A 15863-nucleotide genomic window follows, 5' to 3' on the forward strand; every position below is an offset into this window, starting at 1 on the left:
TTACTTGTCTATCAAAATACCTGTAAATAGAAAGAATTCCAACACACTGCAACTGATCAGTGGCACATGTGCTGTCAAGACATCAAAAGCAATGGATTGTGATTGCACAAGTCTCCAGGGTGCACTAATAAAAAGCCCCATCCAAGTCTTTGGAATCCCACAGATGTGTCATTAAGTACCTGGAGTCATTAGGCATCAGGGTGGCCAGGCTGACATATCGTCCTGGGCAAAGAAGAAATTAGTCAAATCCTGGGGCTGCAGCTTCTCATTAGAGCATGCTGTACAGAGACAGACTCAATTACCGTCTCTGACACACTCGACTCTGCTAAGACTAATGCTTCTGGCCCTATAATGACCCAAGACAGGCGTGAACTTCCTGCCCTCTCCCAACGCTCCACGACTAACTCACCTCCAATTTCCTCTCTCCTGTGCTACCCAGCGTCAGAGCATCACAATTGGGTTTTCAGTCCCGAGGAGCAGGAACCCCATTGGACGAGGATTCATTTTGTGGCCTCGCAGTACTAAGCCACGGTTGAGGGGAAGGCAGCGTTAAGGTAATTAACACGAGCTTTGCATTTGATTGTGGCTGTCGAGACTGCCTCTGTCAACAGCAGGCGGGATCAGATGATTAGTTCCTGTGAAGATTAGAGGCTCACCTCCCCTGGTCCCTGTCCAATAGATGATTACCCTTTATTCTCGCAGCACGTACACACTGCACCCTAGAAGCACACGAACACAGACTTCCAAGGAAATGTTGATAGTGTTTTGTTTTTTTCCAGAGAAGAAGGATAGCCAGCAAAAAGGGGGATCAAAGAGACCTTTGAATCGAGGCGCCAACAGCTGAAGGGGTTAAGTCACGTCTGTGACAGGACAGGGGTGAAGACATGTCTCTTCCACACATTAACTTCCTGGTTCTGCATCACTTCACCTCTCCTCCCTCAAACAGGAAGAAAAATGATCCCTGCTTCCTGCCATGACCCTTTTATCATCCGTTTAAGAAACAGACTAATTCTTGGCATTCGGCTCGGTTTAATGAGGATGGCTGCGAGTATGTTTTAATGGGAAATTCAATATCAACAGCATAAGGTCTTGAGTCCAAGCTCTGGAATTAATTAGAACAAATAGCCAATTCTTATAAATGAAGATTGATCTTATTTGTTCATTGATGCGCTCCCACAGAAGAGGAGTTGCTTCAAATGCATAATGGCTTTTACATCCCTGAGTGGAATTTCACCTTCAGAGGTTTGCAGAATCAAATGTGCCTCCCACTGAGACTGCCTAAATGCCAATCAGGATTTAGTTGTCCTCTACTCTTTTAGTTACACATCTGTGATTTCAGAACAGACAGAAATGGTTACTAATGCCGAATGACCCACCATAAAGAAAACAAATAAACAATACCAACAAAAGGACGCAGGACGTCATGCGATGTCAAGTTGGGGACTGATAGTACGAATTTCTGTTAATACGTTCAGTTTGGATATATCTTGTAGAGAAGACTTTGCTGTGAGCAGACCATGATCTATTTAGAGAAGACATGACCATATTGGGAGAGACACACGAGGTATCATGAAAGTATAATATTCTGCCTCAGTGACAGTATAAGGTTGAAGTGTTCCTCAAATATAGGAACGACATTTAAGGAGTAAAGGTCATGTGTTTCTTCATACCATGTACAGAAGTATCTAAAGTGGGAAGGAATTTGTGGCATCTGTTGTGCTGTATATAAGGGCTCTACCTCCAATCAATAAACGTCTATTTCTCAGCCTGCACAGCGTCTCAGTGTGTCTGTCAGAATAGAACCACGGCCGTGACATGCTGCATGAGTACAATCCAGTCTGTTGATAGATTTCAGCTTTAGGGACAGTTATATTATTAACCCATCAGGGACATCAACCCAAAAACGTCACTCTACAACTACTTTGCTGATTTATGAAAAGGAAAACTCATCCACTTTAGTTTTTTTGTTTTTTTTGTCCGTGATTCATCGACAAGAGAAGTATGTCTGGAATAACATCATTTACTTTGATTTGGGTAATTGCAGAGGTCGGCAACTTTTTCTATCAAAGGAGCCATTTCTGCCAACAGCTTCCCCTCCCCTGAACATCCATCTGAAGTTTATGTGGCCTGCGAAGCCCATTCACTTTACTAATAGATCTAAATGAGCATTCATGTATATATTTCACCACATTACATGTGACAGCTCTCCAGCAGGAGTTTCATCCATCACACGCTGCCTGAATGCGGTGGGATCTGACGCACATTGCCGCCAGAGAAACAACAACAGAACCGAAGGTGAAGAGAACATACAGTACACTATAGAACAACTTTAAACGAGAAGTCACTACAGAGGCTTCTTCCTCTGTCTAGTTAGAGCACCTTCTGTATCTGAGCGCTCTGTCAGCTCACCTGCTGTTGTCAGGGTCGGGCAGAGTGACGTGCGTGAGTGGTCGAGCGACTGACAGAGAGGGAGCGTTGAATGTGTGCGGAGCAGAGCAGGGACTTCGACAAACTGACAGTTTTACCGTCATATAAGCGGGCTGTGTTGAACACTCTCGGGGTTAAATGCAGCGCTAAGAACAGATCCTTTGATTTGTTTTTTTTAGCCCGTTTTACTGACTATCATGCCTTTCGATTTTCCTGAGCTGCCACAAGACTTGAAACAGTCGCGAAGTTTAACGTCGCATTCGTCCGTTTCTTAAAAGTTGGCTTCCTGCAGAAATCACTCTTTTTCTCTTTCCAAGGTATTTGTTTGAACAAAACGTGGATTTCAAGTTGTAGTTTTCTAAACCAGTCAGGACGCTGATGTTTAGCTTCTGTTTAGCTTCTGTTTTAACTTCATTTCTTTATTCTATTTGAAAGATGTTATAACTCCTATGTTATTAAAAGAGACGTTTGTTTGGCAATTGTGGAATAAAAATGTTCAGTGACATATTTCAGGGATTAAAGTAAAAAAAAAACGTTTTAACTGAAAAAAAATTGGCATGCCCAACCCACATGGTGTGCATTATATAGTGCTTTAACGGTAGAACACTCCATCCAAAGTGCTTTCCCGGCTCAAGCGGCTGCCACATAGGCACCTGCACACACACCTATAAATCAGAATGACTGTTAGAGATCTTTCAGCTCACCGAACCAATTGCCTAAACTTCAGCATCAATGACAGAAACAAATTTTTTTTTAGGTTGGTCAGAACGGATCAATTCACAGTCAACAAGCACCATCGCTTTCTCCTACTAATTTACGTCGGTCTCAAAAAGGCCCTTAACAATGTGGCCACACGCGATCTGCCATGGAAACGGGGGCCTCAGATGTTACCATGGGCTATGGGCTCGAACAGCAGCCTTGTGTTTAGCATCTGCAGCATGGCGTGCTAACACTTTCTTGCCATTGCCGCCATAAGGGATTTTTTTTTATGGCAAATCGCGCACATGCACGCACCAGACAAAGTCATCTTTTTGCACCATGTGCAAAACGGCTTTCCATCCTCCCCCGCTTCGTCGAAACCAAGCCCATCTCCATTTGTTTTTTATCGTCCTGTCGATGTGGCCAGTGTCAGCACCCTCTTCAGTAAACAACGACTCCATGCCGTCATTGGGCTCAGTCACGTTAGCTGGGAAAGTTTCACGAACTACGCGTGCTGAATCCAAACAAACGACAAATCAAAACGAGAAACGAGCCACAATATTCTACCATTAACATTACAGTAGAATAGCAAAATGTCTACTGCCTACTATGCTACTGCAGAAAGACAAAATGTCAACATGAAAAGCAGGACATGTTTTAACTTACCGTACAAATTGATCTTTATCCATGGCCCAACCATATCCATATCAGGTCAGTATCAACACAACTATTGCTTTTGAGTTAGGCCCACCACAGCTGTGAGTTACTGCCGTATATCACGGTGTAAACAACTGAACACTTGACGTTCTCACAGGGGCGGACTCTGTTTCTGATTGGTTGCTAAAGAGGAAAGGAGCTACATTGGTTTGTTCAGCCATAGGCTGTATGACAGCTGATAGAGGGCGCTAGAAACGCACGGAGAGACCAGGCACGTGGATTCACACTGCAAACGAATGTTTACGACGCGCCGCGCTTTAGGAATGCTTACGAATTTTGGCAGCCTGTACATTCACACCAGTCTAGATGCAAAAAAAAATTCCGTCTCATAATTTTAATTTGACGGAATCCCTGCATATTTAGTCACTCCTGTTTATTCCCCGATGTGATAAAGAAGCTCCCTCAGCTGAAGGCTTTATTTGAACCTGGAAAACACCGAGGTGTAGCCTCAAGTATCACCTCTAATCTCCTGGATCCCTTCCAGCACCACCCTCCTTTATTCACAGATGAGCACCTTTTTTTGAGGGTAAACAACATGCATTATTCATATTATGTCAGGTTAGATCTATGGTTTATGGATTGGATTGTTCTGAAAGTAATACGTTAATGAAATGGTGTCATGGTGAGTCAACCAGGATAATACTCGACAGTCTATCTGTCAGACTGTCATGAAGAAAACAAAAAGCTTCATAACGTTAAGAATGCAGTCTCTAAATCGCTGTAATTTCCCTCTGCAGCACCTCAATTATAACTTTTTTGTTTCATGCATGCCCATTTCATGAGTCAGCATTTCTCTTGGTGTGACTTAGTTTACCCCTGACCTATCAAGTAATCCGAAAACATTTTCTGAAGCTCTCAATAATCCTAAAGTTTAATCTCATCCTGCAGATAAATAAATGAGCAGTAACACTGTCCTTCTTGAACAGCTTTCACCTCCTGTTGAATAGAAGTTATAAGTACAGGACGTTGAATGGACCGTAATCACACTCGGCAAAACAAAGAGAAGACCGAGGGAAACAAAGGACAGTGTGATTGCAATCATAAAACACTGTCTCGTCAAAATAACCCTTTTACTTCTGATTACATGTTTGGAAAATTGCACCTAATTACAGCATTCAGAGCGGGTGGATGGAGTTTGGCCGCTCACTGAAATGAGGAAACTGCCAGAGCTGTATCACAATTACGAAGCAATTATGAATGAGGCTAAAGGTTATGTCCACACTAGTGCAGCATAATCATCATCACTGTTTTTGACAGCTGGTGTGTGAAATACACAAATGTGATTGATGACGCAGTATTTGGGCTGTTAAGTTGTAACAATCTTTTGAAATGTACATCAAGGGTTCTTGCTTTAGACGAATCCCCTTTCAGACAGTTATTGAAGATTACTCAACTCTTGATGCTTGTTTGTTTCTCTTGTCTTTTGTGTCCGATAAAGACTTCGGACAGTCAACGACTGATCTTTTTTTCTTGAATTCCCTTCGCCACAGAAAGACAAAGTGTGCTATCTCCTGCACATAATCGTTGAGCCCATATTTTAAGATTCCTCAGTATCTCAAGGGACAAATCAAAGTCATCGAGACTCAAATCAAACAAAGCACAGCCACACCACCCAGGTCAACAAACAAACAGAGAATCAGCTGCCCCTGATCTTATCTGTGTTTCTCCCTGAGGTTTTTGTTGACCTTTAAGGTAGTGTTTGTTTGGTTTGACAGAGGGAAGCAGGAATTTCAGTCCAAAATAGCCTGTCAGTGTCCACACTGGCTGCCACGGCGGCTGTGAGACACAGGACAGCAAATGACTGCTGATCACGGGGGACAGCAGGGGAGCCAGCTGTCAGCCTGCCAGGGTCCGCTCCCTCTCTGACAGCAGGCAAAGCTGCACAGGGGACACATACAGCAGGTTCAAGCTCCTCTCAGAGGGGCGCAGTGGATGAAGATAAAGGTGGGTACACCGAGGTGTCTGGCCAGGGGAAAATGGAGCGACTGTGCTATGTAAGCTTGAAACAAAATAATCTCTCAAGGTGTCTCTCAAAGCTTGGTTCACATCCACCAACAACTGCAGCTGTAGTCTAAATCCATCACAAGAAGACATCGTTAACGTCAAGGTCAAACATATCTGAGGGCTTTCATCTTTTGGAAAAGGCTCAATGATAAACTGAAAACTGGACCACAGTGCGAAGAAACAGAAGACAAGACTGTGTTCTTAATGTGACGTCTTTGGCTCCGACTTGCAACACAACCTGAGACAGATCTCCTCGAAGCATGACACACAAAAAGCATTGAACACTGAAAGTGACAATGAGGGAATTCAGTTTGGTGCGCTTTGGCGCCCACCGAAGGTCTCTGAGTGCAACTGCAACACAGTGCTGCGTAGGGCTGAAACGATTCCTCGAGTAACTCGCAGACAAAAAATCCTTGAAAAAAATGAATTGTATCGATCTTTGACGACATACAGCACACTGTTTGCACGGATGATTATTAGCAGAGGGCTGAGTTGATGGCGCTGATTGCAGCATAAAGGAAAAGAACACAACGTTAGCGAGGGGAGAAGAGAATATTTCCGGTTTATCCTGTTGCGTATAAAAGTTGTTTAATTAAAAGACTCAAGAAAAGAAAGATAACATACTGTACTCTCTGCTTATTTGAATGTCATGTGAGTGTTTTTTAGAGCACGGTCTTTTTGTGTAAATGTATGTGCATATATGCATGTGCTGGGTGAAGATACGAGAAAAATATAGAGTGCTAGCATTAGCATGCTAACACAACAATGCAGCAAGAGTTGTTGTCATGCCGGTGCTTAAGGGTGACATCTACTGGATCAAAAATTCTGGGGAATTTTAATATACCCCTTTGTCTACTTAAAATCCAATGACAGCTAATCCTTTAATTAATGTTCCACACAGCTTTGTCATGTGCTGAGATGTTTTGTTGGGATATAGGCCAATAGAAGAAGGGTTTTTTTTGTTTATTTTGTTTTTGCATTTCAGAAAGTGTCTTCTTTTAAAAATCACCCAGAATGTAGCCCAATATGTCACTTATATGCAATAAAATGGGTAAGATAATACTATGTAATTTAAGCAATAAAATTGATTTCTTTTAATTAAAAAAAAATCTTTTTTTAAATTCACTATTGCTTAAAAAAACGGAACTATTCCTTTTCCGAACACTTGATTAATCAATAGAATAATTGATAAAATACTCAATCACTAAAATATCCGACAGCTCCAGCCCTAGTGCTGTTACGCCTTAGACAACATGCACTTTTTTTTACAAGCATGGAAGCTCAACAGCCGTGTCAATGAACTTGATTGAAGTGTTGCTGGAGCTTTTTGACCCCGTCACTCTCCAAGCGCCATTGCAGTTGCATGAAGTTGTGACAGAAAGCCCTACACTGCTTCTACAAGATTTGAAGTCTAATAATGACAAAACGAAAGTGTTTTTTTTTTTCATCTTGTTTTTTGGTGTAGGTGACTAAGTGAAGCCAAACTGTCAAGGCTATACAATCCATAAACTGTAGAACATGCTTCAGTTTACACTCACAAATAATATAGATCTTACACTACATCCTGTCTCAGCGGTACACTTACAGACCATCCTTTAAAAACACAATAAATGTCAGATGCGATTGGTTACTGTAATGCAAGCCTTCTCCTCTTTCTGTCACAGTTAATTTGAATGAAGTCTTACTTCCTCTTCATTATTTGCAGCTTCTCATAAGTGTTTTCTTGCTTTACAAAGACAGTAAATGAGATTCTGCAGCTCTCCTATCTCTCCGTCCACAGGGTGTCTTTACCCTACCCTACTCTAAACTGTAAAACAATAGGATATCGGTTAAGGAGGGGGGGAGGCTGTTTCAAATGATAACTAGGGAGTGTGGTTCACCCTTTTCCTTCTTAAAACTCTGTGAAACTTTGGATGTCACCCCTCTGCTGTTTCTGTCAAAACTGTGCATCTGTGGAGAAAAAAAACAACCCACAATGCAGCAGGGCCAGACATGGCCCAAAAAACCATCTACAGCCCAGTGTTTCCTTGAAAACAAACTTCTTAGAACATCTCAAGTTACCCTATAGGCCTGTCAATGTGTACACAGAGTAAATCAATGTCTCACACAACCTTTCCTCACAGTTGACTGACCGACTGCTGTGTAAGGAAAAAAAGGACGGAGAACACTTAATACTTAATTTGTGGAAAGCAATACTGACATATGTATACTGTCTATTACATATTTTTTAAGACAGAAAAAAAGTATATTCAGAAAATAAGCAAAATTCCTCCAAGGCTTTGGTTTGATCTCAGAATCCAAGGACGTGACGGATCGATATAAGGTAACCTTCAGAGATTAACACTGCAGCTCCTGCGTCACTGCATGGCAAATTAGTTGCGATCAATTTAAAATCAATATGTAATGAGCTGTCTTCTTACTTTTTTCCCCCCTGTTCTTTTTACTCCTCTGTTTCTATCTGTCTGATTCGATTCACATATCCCGTGCATCATGAAACTTTTAGCATCATGACTTATACATTAGGAATACTCAAAGAGAATGGACACTGAACCCACAGCTCAGGGGGCGTTACACCTAATGGTTGAAGATGCAACGATGTTCACGTTTGCTTTACTTGTGATCAAAAAATGTGAGATTTATGAAAACGTGACTGAAAACAAGATGGGGAAAAAAATCCATTCAACAAGTGTAATGTTACCGTTGTCTTCTATGTAAACAGATGTATTCAAACGGATATGAGGCTTTGTTTAAGAAGCTTGTGTTTGAGCAAGCTGATGGTGCGTTCAAATTACCCAGGAACTCAGATTTCGGAGCTTTAAATGACATCACTCCCGAGTTAACCATGTTTCACTTTTAACTGAAGGAGCGCCTTTGTTTGTTAGCTAATACCTGACAACACACAACAAACACACTATATAACATGACAACATGTGTACAGATAGAACTTGCATGATGCTTTCAGTGGTATTGATTTAGATAGAATATGATATAAATAGCACCATGGAATGTGCTATTTTGCATTTAGGTTTTCTATGCTTCTTCAGTCTGAAATATAAATTAAAACCAAAACCTTAGCCTTCATCAGAAAAAGAAACTATTCTCACCTATCTTACCTAAATACGATGGTAACCAAGCTAATGAAGCCGTGAACGAGCTAATTAGCCATGAACATAGATGTTTAAGCTTTGTTAGCTTAGCATTTGTCAACCTCATTTTATCACATATTGCTTCAAAAAGAAAATAGCATTCCAATCATATCATAGTCAAGATGCTTAACTCAAAGTTTCTAAAAGACAGCCTGAAAACCAATATGTGATATCACGGTAGCTACGTCCATTTGTATGTACAGTTGATGATGGAAACATAACCTTGTGTTTAACTGGTTGACATTAAAAGAAAACCAACCCAATGACATCATGCGTTATTTCTTTTGCACACATCACTAAAACCACAAAGGGACGGAGAAGACGATTTGTCTGATCTTTGGGAATATGTGATATTGAAATAGATGAGACCTATAAAGCACTTTTCTAAATACTTAAAGATGCTTTAACAAGGAATAACAACGAAAACAAAACAAAGAGAACAATAAGATGAAGAAGTATTGTAAAAGAAGGAGAATGGGAGCTAGTGGTTGCAGGCTCTTATAATGCGGGGCCTGTGATGAACTTTAAAAGGAAATGTCCATTATGTGATCATCAGTAGAACACTGAAGGATGAATTATCCTCGCAGCACTGTAATCAAACATTAATAAAGCTGGCATGAATATTACAATGCTCATCCTTAATAAACAGTAAATGATCTTTGGGTGTTGGGGGAAACTCCTGATGTGAGGCTCATTTGTCTTTCTGACACTGTTCCTCATTTTATTTGTATCAACATTCCCCCAGGTGTACAGGCGAGCAGACCAGCTGAAATATATTTCCATGCCGCACAACACAATAACATAAAGTTGCCTTGTTTGTGACTGCACGGCTGCAACATTCCACTGTGAGTGGATTGTGTGGCTAAATCTCATATTACATAAAAAGCACAGATTTATATCTAGCTTTGAGTGCAAGTACACAACGGCGAGGCTCCAGAGGGAGTCCAGGCCAGTGCAATGCCAAATAATCTTCTAAATGTAAGCATCGCCTGAAAAGGGAGAGCACTTTGCAGAATTTGTTGTCTAATTATTACGATGAGACAGATGCAGTAACTGCATCGGAGCACAGCTTTTGAGCACTTCTCATTTGTTTTGTGCCACAAACAAATGTCGTTTTTTTTTAAGGGAAACTCGCAGCAACATTTACTGAGTTGAGGCACCGAGGCTTACTCAGATATTTTGTGCATAATTTTCATTTGCATCATTTTTTTTTTTCTTAGCAGAGACTCCTTGTGGGACGGGAAGTTCTTCCAGTGTAACTGTCCATACTGCCATATCTTTAATTGTCAATATTGTTATTAGCATTTTAATAGACTAGAGTGCCCAGGTGTGACACACATAAGTTGAAGTATATAGGGCAACATTTTAGATTCAATTCTAAATAATGTGACAGGATGCCCAATTTACACCTAATATCACCAGCTAATTTGTCAGCGAGAATTTACCAACAGCAATATCCTGTCAGAGGACAACACTGGGTTGCGTTTCTTAATAGCCTGGGAACCAATACAACACACTCACGCACGCACACACACACAGCCTAGCTGACATCATTATTATCCTGGTCAGGCTGTAAGCCACTAAAAAAAAGAGCTGAAACAAATGTGTTTATTCAAAGCTGACAACACATGAGTTATATGGATGAAAGAAACTACAGTGATATTCTGGGGAATAAATATCTGACATCAATCATGTCTACTTGCTCCTTTTTTGTCCACTTGGCAGCTCACACAAAGTCCAAATCTAATATATTGACTTTTATAACTTCACTCTGTCATTGACCATAAAATACTGTATCTATAAAAAGACGCTTGACAGTGTCTGTCTTGAAGAACATACAAAAGAACTTGTTTTGCATACTTGTGTTTGATTTGAATCGTTGAAGTTAAAAGCTGATTAAAATATCGGAGGTCTTGTTAGTTCGCATGGTGTGGTTCATTCACAGTCTTTGGCGTAGCGGAAAAAAGCACCGTGTCTCTAATAACATGCCGCTCTGTCTGTCTGTGCAAGTGTTCCAGTCAGCCATGACAATCGACAATACCAGGAACTCTGTCCTCTTTTATATTCTATTGTTTACGTCTGTGCTTTGCGTATGACAACGTGCACAAATATCCCCAAAAAGACCAGACCTAAGGCACGAGGAGCATCTTAGCTTAATGTGTACATCCTTCCAAACACATCCTACTTAATGCTATCGCCTTTAGATGTGACTCGAGTAGTAACTATGAAAACTAACTACTAAATGTGGATTGATTCAAGATGTGTGTTTTTATTTTTGAGTTGCATTTGTACATTGCACGTGTCAGTTTTTTCTGGAAGAATTAGAACTCGTGCCTTGATTTAAAGGACTGCAGCTTTCTGGGCCTTTTGATACACTAGGAGGAAAAGATAGGGCCTATATGGCTTTCCTCAACTTTATAAATAGCTCCATACCTTGTCATCATGACCATACATACTTTAAGGCTGCTTCTGACTCACTGATTATATGTCTATTTGGTAGTAATGCATTCCCTGAAGGCCATCTTTGAAACGTTGCATGATGGATGCCACTGATAAACATACAGGTTAAAAACTAAAGCTGCAAAGAGTTGAAGTGACTGCTATGAACTCCTGTGTGTGTCCTCCACAGGGCCCCAGCTGCCATGGCAGGACTGGAGCACAGATTGACTTGTCACTTGCCCTGTCAACAACCTTCTCAGTCACAGAAGTTAACCTGGAGGTGAACATAACCCTATCTGTGTAAAACACACACGGTAGATGGAAATGGCATGTGGTGTGTCTGCAGCCAAAATATTCTCACTCGTGAGTGAAGGGAACAAACACACCATGCTCAGTCGTCATGCATGAAAAGCTCCGAAACTAACTGCCCTTTTAACAACTTCAGGAGGGGGGAAATAAGAAAGATGAGTCGACAGAGAGAACTTCCCCCTCGTGTAAGTTTCTCCTTAACGTTTCCGTCGAAGGAAAAAAACACTGTCGTTCACCAGTGCTTGAATGGATTTGTACATTTCCCCCCTCCCTCCCTCTATCCCACCCGTAAACTGAAGCGTGTCAGCGCCGTGACAACAACATTACTTTGCGTGAGCTTTAAAAAAAAACAAAAAAACAACTTACCGACTGTTCTTGAGCCTGAACCCGAACCAAGCAGAAGGTACCAGATCCACATCATACGGTCTGCTGGTCGGCCTCTCCTGGCTGTCCTGCCCCGCCGCGGGGCCAAAAACTGGAAGCGAGAGGAAAACTTCTCCGACACAGCTTACTACTCGCGCCTGCTTTACTTTTCAAGTTTGTTTTTTTTCTTCCGGCAAAACTAGGAGAACATTTTTTGGGTGAGAATAGAGTAGGGTTTCGCGTCGGGACAGAAGTAATAGAATCCGGTTGGGGAAGTGGGGAAGTCGGCAGACTGGAGCTGGAGGGGCTTCGGGGTGGCGGCAGACAGGCAGGCAGGCTGGGGGAGTCCGTCTCTCGTGTGTTGGTTCTGAGAGGCGGAGTCGGAGGAAGAGAGCCGGGAGAGCAGAGGTCGAGCAGTCCGGGACAGCTCGGGACTACTCGGTCTAAGAAGGCGCGATATGATAACACCGTTACTCACAATAACCGTATCTTATCCTGTGCTGAGATTCACTTAAAATGCCGACGAAACGGAGTGGAGAAATGGGCGAAGAAACACAAATACAACTTGGAGCAGTTAGCTCGCACAGAGCCTCCGGAAAATGTGTGTTAAAGGATGCTGATAGACTATTCCATTAAGATAAGGAGGATATGGGAGAATATCCTGTCATTCAATAGGCTATGACACAATAGAAGCACCAAAGTCATTTCCTCAGAACTTAAGGAAACCCAATTAAACATTCGATGGTTTAGGCCAGCCTAATTGTTTCAAAAACGGAACCATCTAATGGAAAAATTAACCTTAAATGTGACAGATAAGCATTTATGAGCTTAAAAGTATCATAAGTCCAATTGCACTTTATGAATATCTATCCAAATGACTTTGTTTAAGGCCCGTTACACTATAAAGTGACTCTACAAGAGGTTTATGTACAGTTAAGTATTATTGCCTTTGCCACAAATCATTTTCTTATTATATTATTTGAACATGCGCTAGGCCTGACTTCTACAGCATGTGATCATGGGAGACTTTATGTAGGCCCAAATAACGTTTTATATGGTTGCATATGTCGGAATATGGACAGATCAAATCTGGTTGATGCATGCCATACCACTCATGAACTTGAATCTCAACCTGGCTCTCCAATAACTTTAAGTCCAGCCTATAGTTTATGACAAAAAAAGGCATTTACTCTAAACAGAAAATGTATATGAATAAGCAAACATTAGATAATGTTCTTATACAGGTTTAGTGTCTCAATGAAAAGGCTGGCCAATGTGTTAAAAAAAAAAAAACTCAATGTGGTCCAGCCAATTTCTTTTTACTCTTACAGTTAATTTAAAAAGTGAAAAATCATAAACAACCCCTGAAAAGACAATAAATCTATTCTAAAACATTGCCAAATCAGTCTTGGAATATTTGGACACTTTTTCTTGCTAACTAGCTCATGTTGGTTTTCTTCCTTTAAGGTGTTGTCAAGGTACACCAGAACGACTCAAGCCATATCTCCTGCTGGCTCATGACTGCAAAACCTGAAAAGTAATTTAAGTACATTTTTAAAATGTAAAATCTCCATGAATCAAAACTTTCATAAGAGAAAGAGTGGATTTGCATACAAACTTGTCTGCAGTTTTAGGAGTCCTGTTAAAAAAAAAAAAGTTTTAATGTTGTTTAATGGTGTTATGGGGAAAATGTTGTTTTGGCTGCATATGTTTGTTACTGCAATACTAACAGTGGCTATACTGAGCCAAATTGGATGCAAAGCTAACAACACCAACACTGCCAGCTCTTTTACAAAAAATCCATGATTTTGGCCAGCGGTCTGATTCGTGTTGGTTAGATCATACTAGTTTAGGGGTGGGCAACTGGAGGCCCGGGGGCCACATGCGGTCCCCATCAACCCTCAACGTGGCCCGCAGGTCAATTTTTTCACATCAATGAATTGAAAATGTGAAGAAAACATGGCAAAATTTGCCACTAAATCATATCATTATCGACATAATTGACTGTAATCGTTTTTGTGTCCTACAATTTGGCCCTCTATTAGTTATTTTGTAAATGGGTGAACCATCAGCTCCCCTGAGAAAAATATTGTTTTAAAACCTAAAGAGAACACTGTAAGGACAGCCCTCTCCAGGCTGTAAAACTAACCCTAACACAAAAATGTGAGCAAGGAATACGTTTTATGGTCTCTATTCTGAAAGCCCTAAAAAATTTCTTTGTTTTTCTGTAACAAGTACATTTCTGTAGTTTTCATGTGATCTCAACTATTTTTTTAATTTTGTTATCTCAAGCTAACAACGCAGATTTTCCTGTGATAAGATCAATTCCTGAAATCTCAAGCAAATTGTCACATTAAACCAGCGTTTTGTTATACCTAGGTAACAATATTAATACATTGAAAAAGGGAAAAAAATGTACTACTGATCATGGACAAAAACTGAGTAAAATGTTGCATGTTGCTTGAATTTCCCTCGGGATCAATAAAGTATCTATCTATCTATCTATCTATCTATCTATCATGTTCTAGTTGGGCGTCTTTAGGCCCAACTTTAGGCTTTAGCCTTCCCTTTCCCATTATTGTATTTCAATAAGACCTATCAGTTCTGCTTTATCTCATGCTGAACTTAAAGTTACTAGCAACTATCTCTGGTTTGAAAAAGAACATTGTTATGCTCAAATTCTGCAAACAGCTGTATGAAATAACTTAAAGGTACAGGTTTGTCAGCACAGGGAAAGACTACTTGAAGCAACACTCCTTGACTTGACGCTGACACTTGAACGAAACGTTCTTGTTTGCCCTGTAAGAAATATATATAGTCACTCCTTTTCAATTGTAAAGTGTTCCTCTAAGTTCAGCTCTAACTTTCAAAAAGTGAGAAATTAAATATTTAACAACCCAGATAGGTCACTGTCCAGGCAGTGATACACAGAGTGCAGACACCAACAGAACTACAAGGCAGAGAGTAAGAAGGAAAACATCCTCATGCTTTGGTGTTTCCATGCCAATTGTATTTGAATTGAATTACAGAGAGAGAGAGAGAGAGAGAGAGAGAGAGAGAGAGAGAGAGAGAGAGAGAGAGAGAGGGATGGAAGGACAGGAAGCCTCACCTATCAAAACACTTTCCTCTTTATCATAGAACTGCAGCTGTGTGCAGAAAGACAACCTCGCTTCAAACAAAACCCTCCTTTTGATAGCATGCTAACCTGAAGGCATATGATTGGGACAAGTCCCAATATCAGTTTCCTGCAGCTCACTTTGTATTCATACACATACTGCCTTATCAAGCCGAAGCCTTGTGCAGACTCAAACTCCTGGGGAGGGTCTTGGCATGTCAGTATGATCTGCTAAAACTTTGTCAAAGATTCAAGCTTGATAGCTTACACTGGGGCGTGTTGTCCTCGTGTTCCCCTAATGTTGCCTTCCGGGCCTTATATATTGCAGTCAGTCTGTTGTGATAAGTCCTTGTGCTAGGCAGTTGTGTGTACGTGCACTGCGTAACCACTCTTGAAGAGTCTACACTTGGCAGATATTCATATTTTAATGAATGCCAAAGCTAACAAAAGCAGACACAAGTCTCCTCTACACCAGGCCTGAATACAATCAACTCTAATAAAACTAAATGCTTGTTGGGGTGGAAGAAGATTTGTCAGTCAATGTTTAATGGATTTGATTTTGCTCCCCTGGAGTTATCATTAACGTTAATGCTTAGCTGTTTCACAAATTATACAGCCTGATCCATGAACCAGAACCGTATAAT

General features: G+C 40.9%; 1 protein-coding gene across 1 annotated transcript in view; it reads right to left on the minus strand.

Moving 5' to 3' along the window:
* ldlrad3 (low density lipoprotein receptor class A domain containing 3) overlaps window positions 1-12749 on the minus strand; it is an 82257-nt gene extending 69508 nt beyond the window's left edge. Inside the window, exon 1 of the mRNA XM_079345794.1 lies at window positions 12108-12749. Coding sequence (XP_079201920.1) covers window positions 12108-12162 — 55 coding nt within the window. The 5' untranslated portion in view covers window positions 12163-12749. The remainder of the gene's footprint in view (window positions 1-12107) is intronic.
* Window positions 12750-15863: the final 3114 nt, after the last annotated feature.

This window comes from Symphodus melops (genome assembly GCF_947650265.1).
Source record: "Symphodus melops genome assembly, chromosome: 6".
NCBI classification, from domain to species: Eukaryota; Metazoa; Chordata; class Actinopteri; order Labriformes; family Labridae; genus Symphodus; species Symphodus melops.